This window comes from Cibotium barometz, chromosome 47 (genome assembly GCF_041138505.1).
Source record: "Cibotium barometz isolate CiBa-2024 chromosome 47, ASM4113850v1, whole genome shotgun sequence".
Taxonomy (NCBI): Eukaryota; Viridiplantae; Streptophyta; class Polypodiopsida; order Cyatheales; family Cibotiaceae; genus Cibotium; species Cibotium barometz.
Window position 1 is genome coordinate 41378873 of NC_141092.1, and position 12689 is coordinate 41391561.

General features: G+C 47.4%; 1 protein-coding gene across 1 annotated transcript in view; it reads left to right on the forward strand.

The window, feature by feature from the left end:
- The first annotated feature begins 505 nt into the window (after window positions 1-505).
- Window positions 506-12689, forward strand: part of LOC147611693 (protein HOMOLOG OF MAMMALIAN LYST-INTERACTING PROTEIN 5-like) — a 32668-nt gene continuing 20484 nt past the window's right edge. Inside the window, exons 1-2 of the mRNA XM_086784748.1 lie at window positions 506-745; window positions 1942-2042. Of these exons, the coding sequence (XP_086640874.1) occupies window positions 649-745; window positions 1942-2042 (198 nt within the window). The 5' untranslated portion in view covers window positions 506-648. The remainder of the gene's footprint in view (window positions 746-1941; window positions 2043-12689) is intronic.

The following is a 12689-nucleotide window of genomic DNA, read 5'->3' on the forward strand; positions in this document are numbered from 1 at the left end:
ACCCATCATCCAAAATCATGCAAAATGTTTGATTTGTAAAATTTTCTGTCGATTTTTTGTGTAGCAAAAGTTCACACTACATGTATGTCTTGCCTTTTAGGCCAGGAGCACAGCTTCAAAAACCCCATTTCAAAAATCATTATTTGTTCAGGAGCACAGCTTCAAAAACCCCATTTCAAAAATCATTATTTGTTTTAAACAATGGAGAGAGAGAGAGAGAGAGAGAGAGAGAGAGAGAGAGAGAGAGAGAGAGAGTGTTTACCATAGCCTCAATTTATTCGGAAGTGATGCAGGCGACAAGTAGCGCGAGGGGATTAATTAAATACCAAAGGTATTAATTAATACCCCTACAATAAAAAGTGTGAATATATATACACCTGAAAAACAAAAAGCTTGAAAAACAAAAAAACAAACTAAAAATTTGTTATTAGAAAACCCTCCTAGATTTAAAAAATAAAATAAAATTGAGAGGGTTATTACATGCCATTAGGCATTCCTGAATATCTAGGAGCTTTCTCTGTTATTTACGTTTACTAGTTGCGTCCCGCGGTCACGCGCAGACCTCCGAGTTAGGGCTTCTAGAGAACACATTTCGCGCAGGCGATCTTTCTTCTCACACAATTGCTTGCTCGCGAGTGGGGTGTCGTTATGACTAGCGACGTGGAACCTGCCAAGAAGATCTTGCTGCCCTACCTTCAACGCGCAGACGAATTGCAGAAGCACGAACCCCTTGTGGCCTATTACTGTAAGTATCATCAGTACACCCATGTCGTTAATCCTTAATCATGCCATTCTCTCAATGTAAATCAGCTCTTTTAAGTAGTTGATGATGATGCTTTGCTCAAGCAATGAGGCTAAGTAGGTTTGGGTCAAGGATCAGGGCTAGATTTCATGTGAAATTCGCAGAATTGATTGGATGGTTGCTGTCAAATCAATTCTTAAAGGATCAAGGGTATGGCAATAATGGCCCTGTATTAGTAAAAAGAAAGTACATCTGAAATAACACATATGGAAGAGGCAGACATCTAGAAAAAAGGGGAAATGAAGCTCCCTCATGGCTGGCCGTTCTCATAGAGAGACTGCACATGAAAGGGGGGAACGTGGGGGGCAGGCTTGTAATGCCAAGTGATCTCTTCCTCCACAAGAAAGGTCTGGGGCTCCAGATTGGCCAGAAAAGCCATGGACCTATCCTGGAGGTGTTCCAATCTTCCATGGATGTCGATGACGTCAATCCAGAGGGTGCGGACTTACTCCATCTGTGCAGACTGCATATGAAAGGGGGGAAGAGGGGGGGGGGGTGGTTGAACCACACTAATGGCTTGTAAAGCCAAGTGATCTTAACCTCAAGAAGAAAGGTCCGAGTCTCCAGATCGGCAAAAAGGTGCGTGTCGGTCCTGCATGCCCATGGATCTATCCTGGAGATCTTCCATGGAGGATGTGGATGACATTGATCCAGAAGGTGCAGACTCTAGTCGCCGTTCCCTCAATGCTGACAAAATTGACATGCTAATTTTGCAGGGGGAGTCAGGGGTGTAGCTGTGTTTCAAAGGTGCTTGGCTGGCTGCTGTAACTGTCAGTTGCTGGTGGGACATATAAAGTGCCGCTCTGGCTCTAGTGGAGAGCAGGCCAGTCTCCATTGCCCAAGCATGGTCCTGTCCAGGACCCGTGCTGTGGGGCAATTCTATGACCAATGTTGTATGAGATAGAGAATCCCAAGGATGGAAGTTGCTAAGTTAGATAACTTAGATGAATATATACTGATCCAATAGAGTAGGAGTTAATGGAAGGAAGGAAAATAATGTTTTTCTTTCCAGTATTTGAATAGCATATCGGGCAATTTTATTTTGCTCGTTTAGAGCACTTACAAAAAAAAAAAAAACACTAGGAAGCGTGCAAGTGGTGTGCCAAATGACCACTGAGTTTCTCTTTAACTTCTTGCAGGTAGGCTCTATGCAATGGAGCGTGGGTTGAAAATCCCTACAAAAGAACGGACCAAGACAACAAGTGCAATCTTGGTTTCTTTAATGAATCAACTGGAGAAGGTATTTGTGTCTGATTAGTAAGTTACAAACACAAGCCTTTGGCTTGCCTTTATTTTGGTATAATTACATATGCACGTGGCACCTCTGGAGATCCATGAGAGTAAGGGGTGTATCTCCTGGAGGTATGTGTGGTCATGAGCCATAGCGAGAGTAGTTCATGGAAAAGTAGCACATTGACTCCTGAAATTGATTGCGCTTCTCTGCTTGGTTTTGGGCAGAGGCCTAGTTTTGAGCATGGGATATATGGTGACTATCACTTGAGCTGCTTACTTCAGTAGGTGTGTCATGTACATCCCTTAACTAGGATGCATGTGGACATAATCTTCCTTTGAGGCCGCCTACTTGGTAGGTTCAGAGGCTGCATTTGGGCTCACGGACGAGGATTTTGGGCAACCAAGCGCTCATGGCTGGGCCTAGTGTGGACAGCTTTTGATACGTTGTATCTAGTCACGGACGGTTGGTCGACCAGCCAACCCTAGCAGCGAACCAGCCCTCTAGCCACTATTTAAGGGCAGGTCGAGGGCCATTCATGGTAGAGGAGCAAGTGAAGACAAGCATTTTGTCACGATTGTGACTAACTCTCTTAATCTCTCCTTAATTACTCCTTAATCCCGTATTAACTGAAAGGACACCTGTGAAGGGTTACACCCTTACACATGGGTCACTATCAAAGGACATGTCTATTCATTAAAAGACACAACCCTAAGTCCAAAGGACATAACCATTGATTCAAGAGCCACACCCCTTCCCAGGGATGTGTCTCCTCACTTGTACCCTTTCGGCCTCTATTTAAGAAAGGCCTTTCTCTCAATGCAAACAACTCAGTCTTTCCTGCAGTGTGTGTCTTATGTTCATTAATTAAGTCTTAATCATGTTAATAAAGCTATAAAAGCTTTACAGTGGTATTAGAGCAAACTTTTTCCGCCCTGTGTTATGCCCAAACCCTAATCCTAACCCTAAAATAAATCTTAACCCTAAAATTAGGCCACCTAAACCTTAAAATTGGGTGTAGCAAGTGTTGAATGGAAGAGCAGGAGAGAATGCCCCATCCAATTCAGTCCCCAACTCCCAATTTTTACTGATTAAGTTTAGGCCAGCCATATGCAGGACACTCTTGAATAAAGGAGATAAAAACAAAAAAAAGCCTTCAATCAGGAGGCTTACCTCTTTAGGCGGCACTCCTTCATGAACAGGCACCCCTCCCAAGAGCAGTCACACCCCTTCGTGGAAGTTTCCCTAGACGGTTGCCGTTGAGAAGCGCCGTTTGGTTGCTGATTTTTTAATTTTAAAAAAAGGGGTAATCCTATATTATTAATTACCCAAGGGTTATGACCCTTAGGCTTTAATGCCACGTCTACAAGCAAAAAATAAAAAAAACCACAAACTCACCTTGCGGCCCCTATGAAACGGCGCCACCTGCTGAGCGGTTTCGGTCTGCACCCACCGCCATCCTGCACAAGGTTCTACGCGCGCCAGGCTACAGCCATCCCTCTCCTCCACGGATTTAGTATCCGTACCCCTCTTCATCGTTGGCATCCTTCTGTCTGTGCCTGCGTTTGGACCAGCCACTTGTAGTTGGTGCTTTTTGTTGAATTGATGGCTACTATCCTTAGTGCTTCTTCTCCAGCAACAATATTTATTATGGCAATCTCCTTCAGGTGTGATTTTTCCATTTCCTTGGGCATAAAAATTTCACATAATGTGGAGTATTAACATATCAGAAACCCACCATTTCATTCTTTTGCGGGCTCTCCACTCCTCCGGGGCCAATATCACTTTTTACGGGTTCAAGGGCACCTCTCAGATCACGTGGACACACATTACCCTCTTCTTCGATGGCATATGGCAGAGGAAACCTATGATTTCAGTTATTTACAGGATACACCCTCTTAGTCCATAGTGCCCTCTCCTACCCGTGTTTCTCCATCGGTCTCGACTCTCAACCCCTGTTCTAGTGAGTGTGCCTCCCTTTTTCTAGCCCACTCATTACTGTATTCAGATAGCCACATCGACTTCTCACCTTCGAGAATTCGACGTGTGGGTGATCCGTGTTCATACTTGTGCACAGGATTTGGATCATTACTGTTTTATACTCAGGCGTCATCCTTATTTGGGCGCTATCCTCTCCGAGTGTAGCATCATTTTTCATGAATATTGCACCTATTCTGAGGACATTTCTCCATCATCATTCACGGTGTGCCTCTCTACACCAGAATATACACCCTTGACACCAGTAGTTGTACCTTCTTCTCCAGTAGCAGACTCTCGTGCGAGCCCAGTCCTAGAGGATCGCCTTTACGATACTGGATGGTCTATAGTCGCTTCACCAGTACGTAGCCTCTCCTCTCAGGATTTCCAGATGCCGCACTCTCCAACCGATGGTCTTACTAGAGCCCAGTGGCGTCATCAACAGCAAAAACCCCCAGAGCCTCGTCTGTCAGAATATGCAGCGGAGATGATGACCAGATCTGGGAACACGAGCAAAAAAAACGCATGCAGAAAAACAGCACAAGAGAGAGATAGATGTAGGCGTGTAACACTGCTCTGATATACACAAGAAGATCCCGAATATGGTACAATGAGTGGTATGGGAGTGGGGGCCTATTTATATGCCCCCACATGTGCAGTCGGCCTGCTGAAAAAGGCTCCACGATTGCATATGCAATCGACTAGCAGCATGCAGCCAGTCGGCTAGCTCTGAGGGTCCACGACTGCATTAGGTACAGTCGGCCAGCTCCAATACACACATCTGATGTAGTCGGCCAGCAAGTAGATCCTCCTGCCAACTCAGGGCTGCCTCCCAAGCCACAGAAAAAATGAAAAAAATAGGGAAAAAAACGGAGAGTGGGGAAAAATGATAAAACACCTCATAAGGACGGGCACACCCACAACAAAGGCCCTGGTGTATAAACCTGGACAGGAGATGACTTCTAACACCCCCTCTCAGCTCCTGGCTGTGAAACCAACCACTGGGAGCTGGGGTGCCGCCTGAGCAAAGCCTGAGAGAGCGACTTCGTGAAGAGGTCCACCGTACTGTCCTCCGTTGAACAGAACTCTAGCAAGATGTCATCAGCAACGATTTGTTCACGAACAAAGTGCCTCTGGATGACCATGGGTTCCTCTAGTGGAAGCCCAAACCTGCAATGTAACCTTTGCATCCGCACCACCTCACAAGCAGCATCACAAACAGCCTGGTACTCTGCCTCTGTGCTCGACAAGGCAAAAGATGACTGCTTCTTACTGCTCAATAAAACTGCTCCTAGGCCTGAAGTAGATCTCCTCGTGTCCGGATCTCCTCCCCAAACCGAGTCACTCCAACCGTGGAGTTGGACTCCTTCCAACAATCCCCCTCCTGTGAAAAAGAGTCTATGATCCAGAAAGCCTGCAGAGATCCTGTAAACCGGAACGGGAAGGAGTCATGTGCCTGGAAGCACCACTATTGAGAATCCACTCCCGAGTATCCGTTGCGGAGAGTCCTCCAATCTCCTCCCTGCGTGAAGAAAATGAAACATCCGCTCACACAAATCCCAAGACCTATCTAGAGCCTAGGGCTCTGATACCAGGTGAGTTTACGCAGTGGAGATGATGACCAGATCTGGGAACACGAGCAAAAAAAGCGCATGCAGAAAAACAGCACAAGAGAGAGATAGATGTAGGCGTGTAACTCTGCTCTGATATACACAAGAAGATCCCGAATATGGTACAATGAGTGGTATGGGGGTGGGGGCCTATTTATATGCCCCCACATGTGCAGTCGGCCTGCTGAAAAAGGCTCCACGACTGCATATGCAGTCGGCCAGTAGCATGCAGCCAGTTGGCCAGCTCTGAGGGTCCACGACTGCATCAGGTACAATCGGCCAGCTCCAATACACACATCTGATGTAGTCGGCTAGCAAATAGATCCTCTTGCCAACTCAGGGCTAAGCCACAGAAAAAATGGGAAAAATAGGAAAAAAAACGGAGAGTGGGGAAAAATGATAAAACACCTCATAAGGGCGGGCACACCCACAACAAAGGCCCTGGTGTATAAAACTGGACAGGAGATGACTTCTAACATCGTCACCCCGAAGCCTCTACATCAACATCTTCTCTCATGGCAGAACCTGTTAACATACCAGCCCCCTTCGGAATGGCAACCAGCTTTGCAGCAGCTCCAACAGCAACTCTAGGAGTCTATAGCATCCTTGGCTTCGCAAATCCAACAGCTCCACACGGATTGCCACTCCTACCGTACCAGCAGCAGATGTTTCAGCAACAGTACCAACAGATGTAGACGTCATTCCTTCCGAGGTAGAAGGCTACGACCTTAAAACTCTTTATCGTCTTTTACAAGCGAGTAAAACAAAGAAATTGGAAATTAAAACCCCTGACTCTTATGGTGGTCAGCGTATCTTAGACCAATGGCTCTACAAATTGCGGTTATACTTCGAAACCATGATCCTTTCTGATTCCAAAAAGGTGATTTTTGCGGTATGCCTTCTCAAAGACACTACTTTATTGTGGTGGCAACGACGACAGCACGCCAGAAAATCGGTTACAACGTGGGAAAAATTCGAGTAGGTCTTTGTAAGCAGTTCATACCTGCCAATGCTGATTTCCAAGCCCGTACTTGCTTACGCCATTTGGACCAAATTGGTTTCTTGGCCTCTTATATCCCCCACTTCACCAACTTGATACTGGAGATTGACTCTTTGTCCCCAGCGGATGAACTTCATACCTTCGTTGAAGGTCTTAACCCCACATTGCGTGCCAATGTTCAGAAATATAACTGTGTCAATCTTGCGGATGCCATACATACGCCGAGCGCGTTGCAGACATCAATTTTCAAAATTCGGCCTCTTCCGGTCGAGCTAATGACTTTCAGAAAGCCAATGGATCTCGTATGACCGGAGATAGTCTGAGAGAATCTTCTGGCACTTCTACCTCCTGGCCTAATCCCCAATGGAATAATTCTCAACACCGTCGCCGATCAGAAGGATCGTCCTCTTTTTGGTCCCGACGTTCTCAATCCTTCCAACCACGCAGTTCGAATCGTGGACGGGACCAAGGACGTGACCAATCTCGCGATCCTCGTCCTTCCACTGTTCCTTCTAGACGGGATCAACAAAAGACAGGATTGTGCACAATTTGTAATGGACCTCATTGTTGGTTTGAGTGCCCCAAAAGACCAACCCATCGACAGAATTCTAATACTGAATCCTCCACTTTCGAGGAGAAACCCCTAGTTGCTGACAAAGGAAAGTGTGCAGTTAATCACCATGCTATTGCACATAAGTTCTGTTTTCTTTAAAAAAAAAACATGTTGAACCATAGGGACCTTTAAACTTTTGTAAAAAAAAAGTTTAATAAAAACCAAAAAAAAACAAAAGCACCGAATCGGGCTGGGCACATCTTTTGCTGTTTTGTTTTTTTGTTTTTTTTTCTGTCCCTTCGGAATTAGCGCCGTCGCCATCATTCTCATGTTGTCGGCGCCGCCTATGCTTGGGGTCCACGGCCGTGTGTGCCAGCTGTTGCCTGGGCTGGGCCGCCTGCAACGTAGGCCTGGCCGCCTACATGGGCCTGGTCGGGGCGCCTGCCTGCGTGGGCCTGGGCGCCGGCCTGCATAGGCTTGAGCGCCGGCCTGCCTAGGCCTGGGTGCTTGCCTACGTAGGCCTAGCCCACGTGTTCTCTAGCGCCACCAACCTCCCATGAACCAACCAATAGCACCCGTCGACGAAGCCAGCAACACCGAATCCCTCATCGCTCTCTCTCTCTCGCGTTCAACCAAAAAGCACCGTGCTTTTTTTTTTTTCTGTTTCTCACCCGACTTGTGCATACTACTGCACAAGCCTCTTCAACCTACTTCTTGCAAAGCAATCAACCCTTTCTAGACCACCATCTCCATCATCCTGGGTTTCTTTGACGGAAAAAGCACATACTTTTTGAAAAATCAGCAGCATGTATAACAAAACAGCAAGCTTCTTGAACACATACCTTTCTTCGACCTCATCTTCTCTACCTACCGACTTGCTCGTTCACGAGGCATGCTCTGATACCACTGTCAAATCCCCAAAGATCTCCTCGTAGAACGCTCCTGGTTCGAGACTCGAAACCTGCAAACAAAAAAACAAACAAGAAGGGAGTGCAGGCCTGACTCACCTCCCAACCATGACAGCCGTGGGCAAGCCCACAGTCCTGGCTGTCCCCACCGAGCCACAAGCTGAGCTAACTAGGTTGACGTACCGACCAATGTGATATGCAGCGGAAGTCTTTGTATTGGAAGATCCTGTCACACAAATGCTCACACCGTCTTCTGTATCCTGAGTTTCGTGAGTTTAGCAATCCATTTCAATACTTCAAACTTTAAAGAGATGAGATAGAGAGATATGAGAACTGTACACCAGATTGGGTCCCGAATTACCCACTGAAGGGCCCCCTATCCCGATAACGAGATAGTATTTGCTTTATTTCTTTAGAGAGAATGATTGTGGACTGTAGATAAGCCAAACGCAAGATCTCGGAGGATCGGAGAGTGGTTGATCTGTACACTGCTGGAGAAACACCTCGATGACCTGATCTCGAGCCTATGCACTCTTCCCAAGGGCATGAGGAAGGGCTGCACACCTGAGGCTGAGAGAAGAAGAAGGTGGACTGTTCTACACTATGTTAGAATGCTGAAAACACTTATGAATGCTGTGTTACCTTCACCAGATGATTGCTGCATGTATGGATGATGCACAGAAGGCTGGATACTGATGCAAACTGCAGATTCAGGGCTGGAAACTGATGTAGACTGTTGATTCAGGGCTGGAAACTGCTGTGGACAGAAACGCAGACCTGTAGGGAACTGATGGACTGAAACGCATGAAGTACTGGTGCTGCTGGACAGAAAAACGCAAGGATCTGATGCTGCTGAAGCAGGCTGCTGGACAGAAACGCTGATGGACTGCTGCTGATTTCTAGTGTTGATCTGAGGTAGGGCTGTAGGCTGAATAAGGGACTGTGGTGGACTGAATCAAGGCTGCTTTGATGCTGAAAACAGGCTGATTGGAGGCTAATAGCAGGCGCCTAGGGCTGACTGAAGCAAGGGTTCTCAAGGCTGGAGAAGCAAGCTTATGAGCTCCAAGGGCTGGATTAGTCTAGGGCTGAAGGCAAGAATGCTCCTAGGGCTGAGGAGGAGAGCTCTTAGCACAATGAAGACTGAATGAATAACTAAGCTCTATGCAAGCCTATTTATACTAACTGGAGGTTGGTCATTTAATAAAGTTTATATTTATAAATGTCCAATAATGCAAATAATGCTAAATAAATACTATTAAATATGGAAAAAATACCAGATAAATCCTAGTAAATTCCCTAAGGCTTTTGGGATGTTCTAAATGATGCATAGGCATATGCATGCATATTATGCAGGATGCAGAGTGCTTTCTGATGCAAACCCTAAGGCTTCTACTGACTCTACATGCATGAATGATTCTCTCCAAGTGGGTTAAGGGACTTGACTAACTGACTGACCCACTAAGGTTGAGGAATGACCTACGTAGCTCGTGCCTGACTTATCCTGGACTGAGGATGTACAATGGGGTCACGGCGTACGACAATTATCATCCTATTGGGTTCTAAAACTGTACAACTGTTGCACTTCTGATGAGCCATCTTGTCACCATGCACTGAGTGCAGAGTGCATGTGACATATCTCCACCTCGCGATGTCCCATACCGCCACGAAGCTAACCTCGCGGGCCTCGAGATTGCTGCCGGCCTCGGCTGCGTAAAGCAGGTGCACGTCTGCACTAGATCCAGGCTCCAGACCATAGAGCTCTCACAAACTCGCGAGACTCTCTATATCACTAATGACTAACCTTGGCCACCCTTTTATAGGCTCTTGGCCGGTCATCGAGCGCCCACACTTGGGTGTCCGCCCGTCCATACTTGGGTGCCCGCCCGTTAGTCTATCCCTAACTCAGCTCGCCAATCAGCCTGCCTAGCCCCAAACCTCGAAGCTAGTCTTGCGTGCGTGTAGCACACGGTAGATACACACTGTGCACTCCTGTCTCTCGAAGGACGGTTGGTTTTCAGCCTCCGGACGTCTCCCACACAGATAGTGGATGGTCAGATTGCGTTCCGGAAAGAAAGTGCATTTTTCTGCTATGGCGAGCTTCGATGATGAGAGAGACCAAGAACTATGGGACCAGAGTGCACCAAGCAGCCCAACTAGGGCACCAGGCTTGAGTGTTACAGATATGTTCCAGTAGATGATGCGAGCAATCGCGCAGACCAGACAACCAAGTTGGACGAGTAGAAGGCGCAGATCTTGGCTCTGGAAGAGCGTACCCGTTCTCCAGCGTCGTGTTTTCCATCTCCTCCTCCCTCTCCTTTCGTATCCCAGATTCTAGATCCTTGACACAGGGACCCTTTCGCGGGGTCACAGCCCCCGCAGCCGAGCTCTTTGCTTGAGTTGCAGATGTGTGCATTGGATATCTGACAACGTGAAGACGAAGCCATGCGACGCGTGGAGCACGAGCGTTACCTAGCAGCTTTGGACGCCAAATTGACACCGGCGGCGCCCTCGAATCATTTTCCCGAGGAAATGAACTTCAGTAAGTATAATGGTAAACTCAATCCCACAACTCTCTATTCATGGTTGCATCAGTTTGAAAATGAACTTCAGTAAGTATAATGGTAAACTCGATCTCTATTCATGGTTGCATCAGTTTGAAGCTTACTTTGCCGCAGTTAGAAAAACATATACTGACAGAGTGATCTTAGCCAGTGGGTACTTGGAAGGTGAGGCCATTTCTTGGTGGACTCAGGGGGCTCATGCCCACACCAGATTAGGTATGGTAGCTTATGTGGGTGACGAGTTTGTCCGCAACCTTAAGCAGCAGTTTCTACCGCCCCACTACCTTGAGCGACTCGAAGACGAGTTCAGGGGAGCACGTCAGAACGTGCAACTAGTCCTTCAGTTTGCCAATAGAATTTCGACTTTATGTTTGCAATTAGGCTTATGTGATTCGGACAAGAAAGGGCAGCTTTTGTATGGCCTTGACATGCAAATCCAATGGGAGGTGCGTATGTTTCGGCCAGCCACCTTTGAAGACGCACTCTCGCTTGCGCAGAGTGCAGAAATGAAACATAATGGTGGCAAGCCCAAGACTTCCCAGCCGGCTTCTCCCAGGGCTACCGCCTCGGGGGGCAAAGGCCAAAACCAGACGGGGTCTTCCCCAGGACAGAGCCCGAGAGCCTCTGGCTCCAAGAACTCGAACAATGCGTCTAAGCTTACTCCAGACCACAAAGCGGAGGCAGGCAAGACAGGTGGCAAGTTGAGTTCTGAGGAGCTTTCTCAGTACAAGAAGGAGGGTAGATGTTTCTTTTGTCATACGAAAGGACATACTTCGCGGGATTGTCCTAAGAAGCCTCCAAAGCCCACCACCGTCGCCTCCACAGCTTCCGTGGTGAGCTCAGCTCCCACACAGACCCCAGCGGCTACCCCTAGTTCTTCAAACCCCGGTGCTTCAGTTGGAGCAATTATTAGCTGGGAGCTCGAAGATAAGCAGAAGGGCGCCCTTGACCAAGAGTATGAGCACAACGAATTGCTCAAGTCTTTTGGCTACATATGTGGCCAGAGAGTCGTCGTCTTGTTTGATAGCGGCAGCACGGAGGATGTGGTCACGGAACAGGCCGCTAGGCGTGCCCGTTTCGACCCTACGTCGGTGGACAAACAGGTCGAGGGTTTTAGCACAGGCATGACAACGAGCGTGAAATATGAAGCTCTATGTGCTAAGTTAGTTATTGAGGGCATAGAATTTGTGCGCGATTTTATGGTTGCCCCTCTTGTAGGAGCAGACATAATTTTGGGTATTCAGTGGTTTCACAAGTTTCTTCCAGATGTCAAGTGAGACAAGCACACGTTCCAGATCAATCGGAATCTGTCAAATGTCCCAATGACCATTAAGTGTGAGACAAGAATTCCGAACTTTTCGCTCATAAGCCACTTGCAGGCTAAGCGAGCAGTCAGGAAAGGCACACAATGTGCGATGATATACATCCAGACATCCCAGACGGTGGCTAGTGCTTCCGAGAAGTACTCGGCTCTCCGTGAAAAGTTCCAAAAGATTTTTCTTGGGGACAGCCTCCCTCCCTAACTCCCTCCGTCCAGATCGGAGGACCACAAGATTGACCTCCTCCCAGGCTCGGAACCCCCGAGCAAGTTTCCGTATCGCCTTTCCAAGGCAATGGAATTGGAGTTGGACCGCCAACTCCAAGAATTGTTGCAATTTGGCTTCATCCGTCCCAGCGTGTCGCCATTTGCAGCACCGATCTTATTTGTCAAGAAGAAAGATAGGTCTTCCCGTTTGTGTGTCGATTATCGTGCACTCAACAAGCTGACTATCAAGAGCAGATTCTCGATGCCTCAAATTGATTATATTCTCGAGAGGCTGAATGGAGTAAAGGTGTTCTCGAAACTTGATTTCAAGAGTGGGTACCACCAGGTGACAGCCTTCCGTACGGAACGGGCCCACTATGAATTTGTGGTCATGCCATTTGGCTTGACGAACGCCCCAGCTACATTTAACCGCATGATGATGCGTGTTTTCCAGGATTTGATTGGAAAGTGTGTGTTGGACGACATACTGGTATTTTCAGCCACGGTTGAGCAGCATGACAT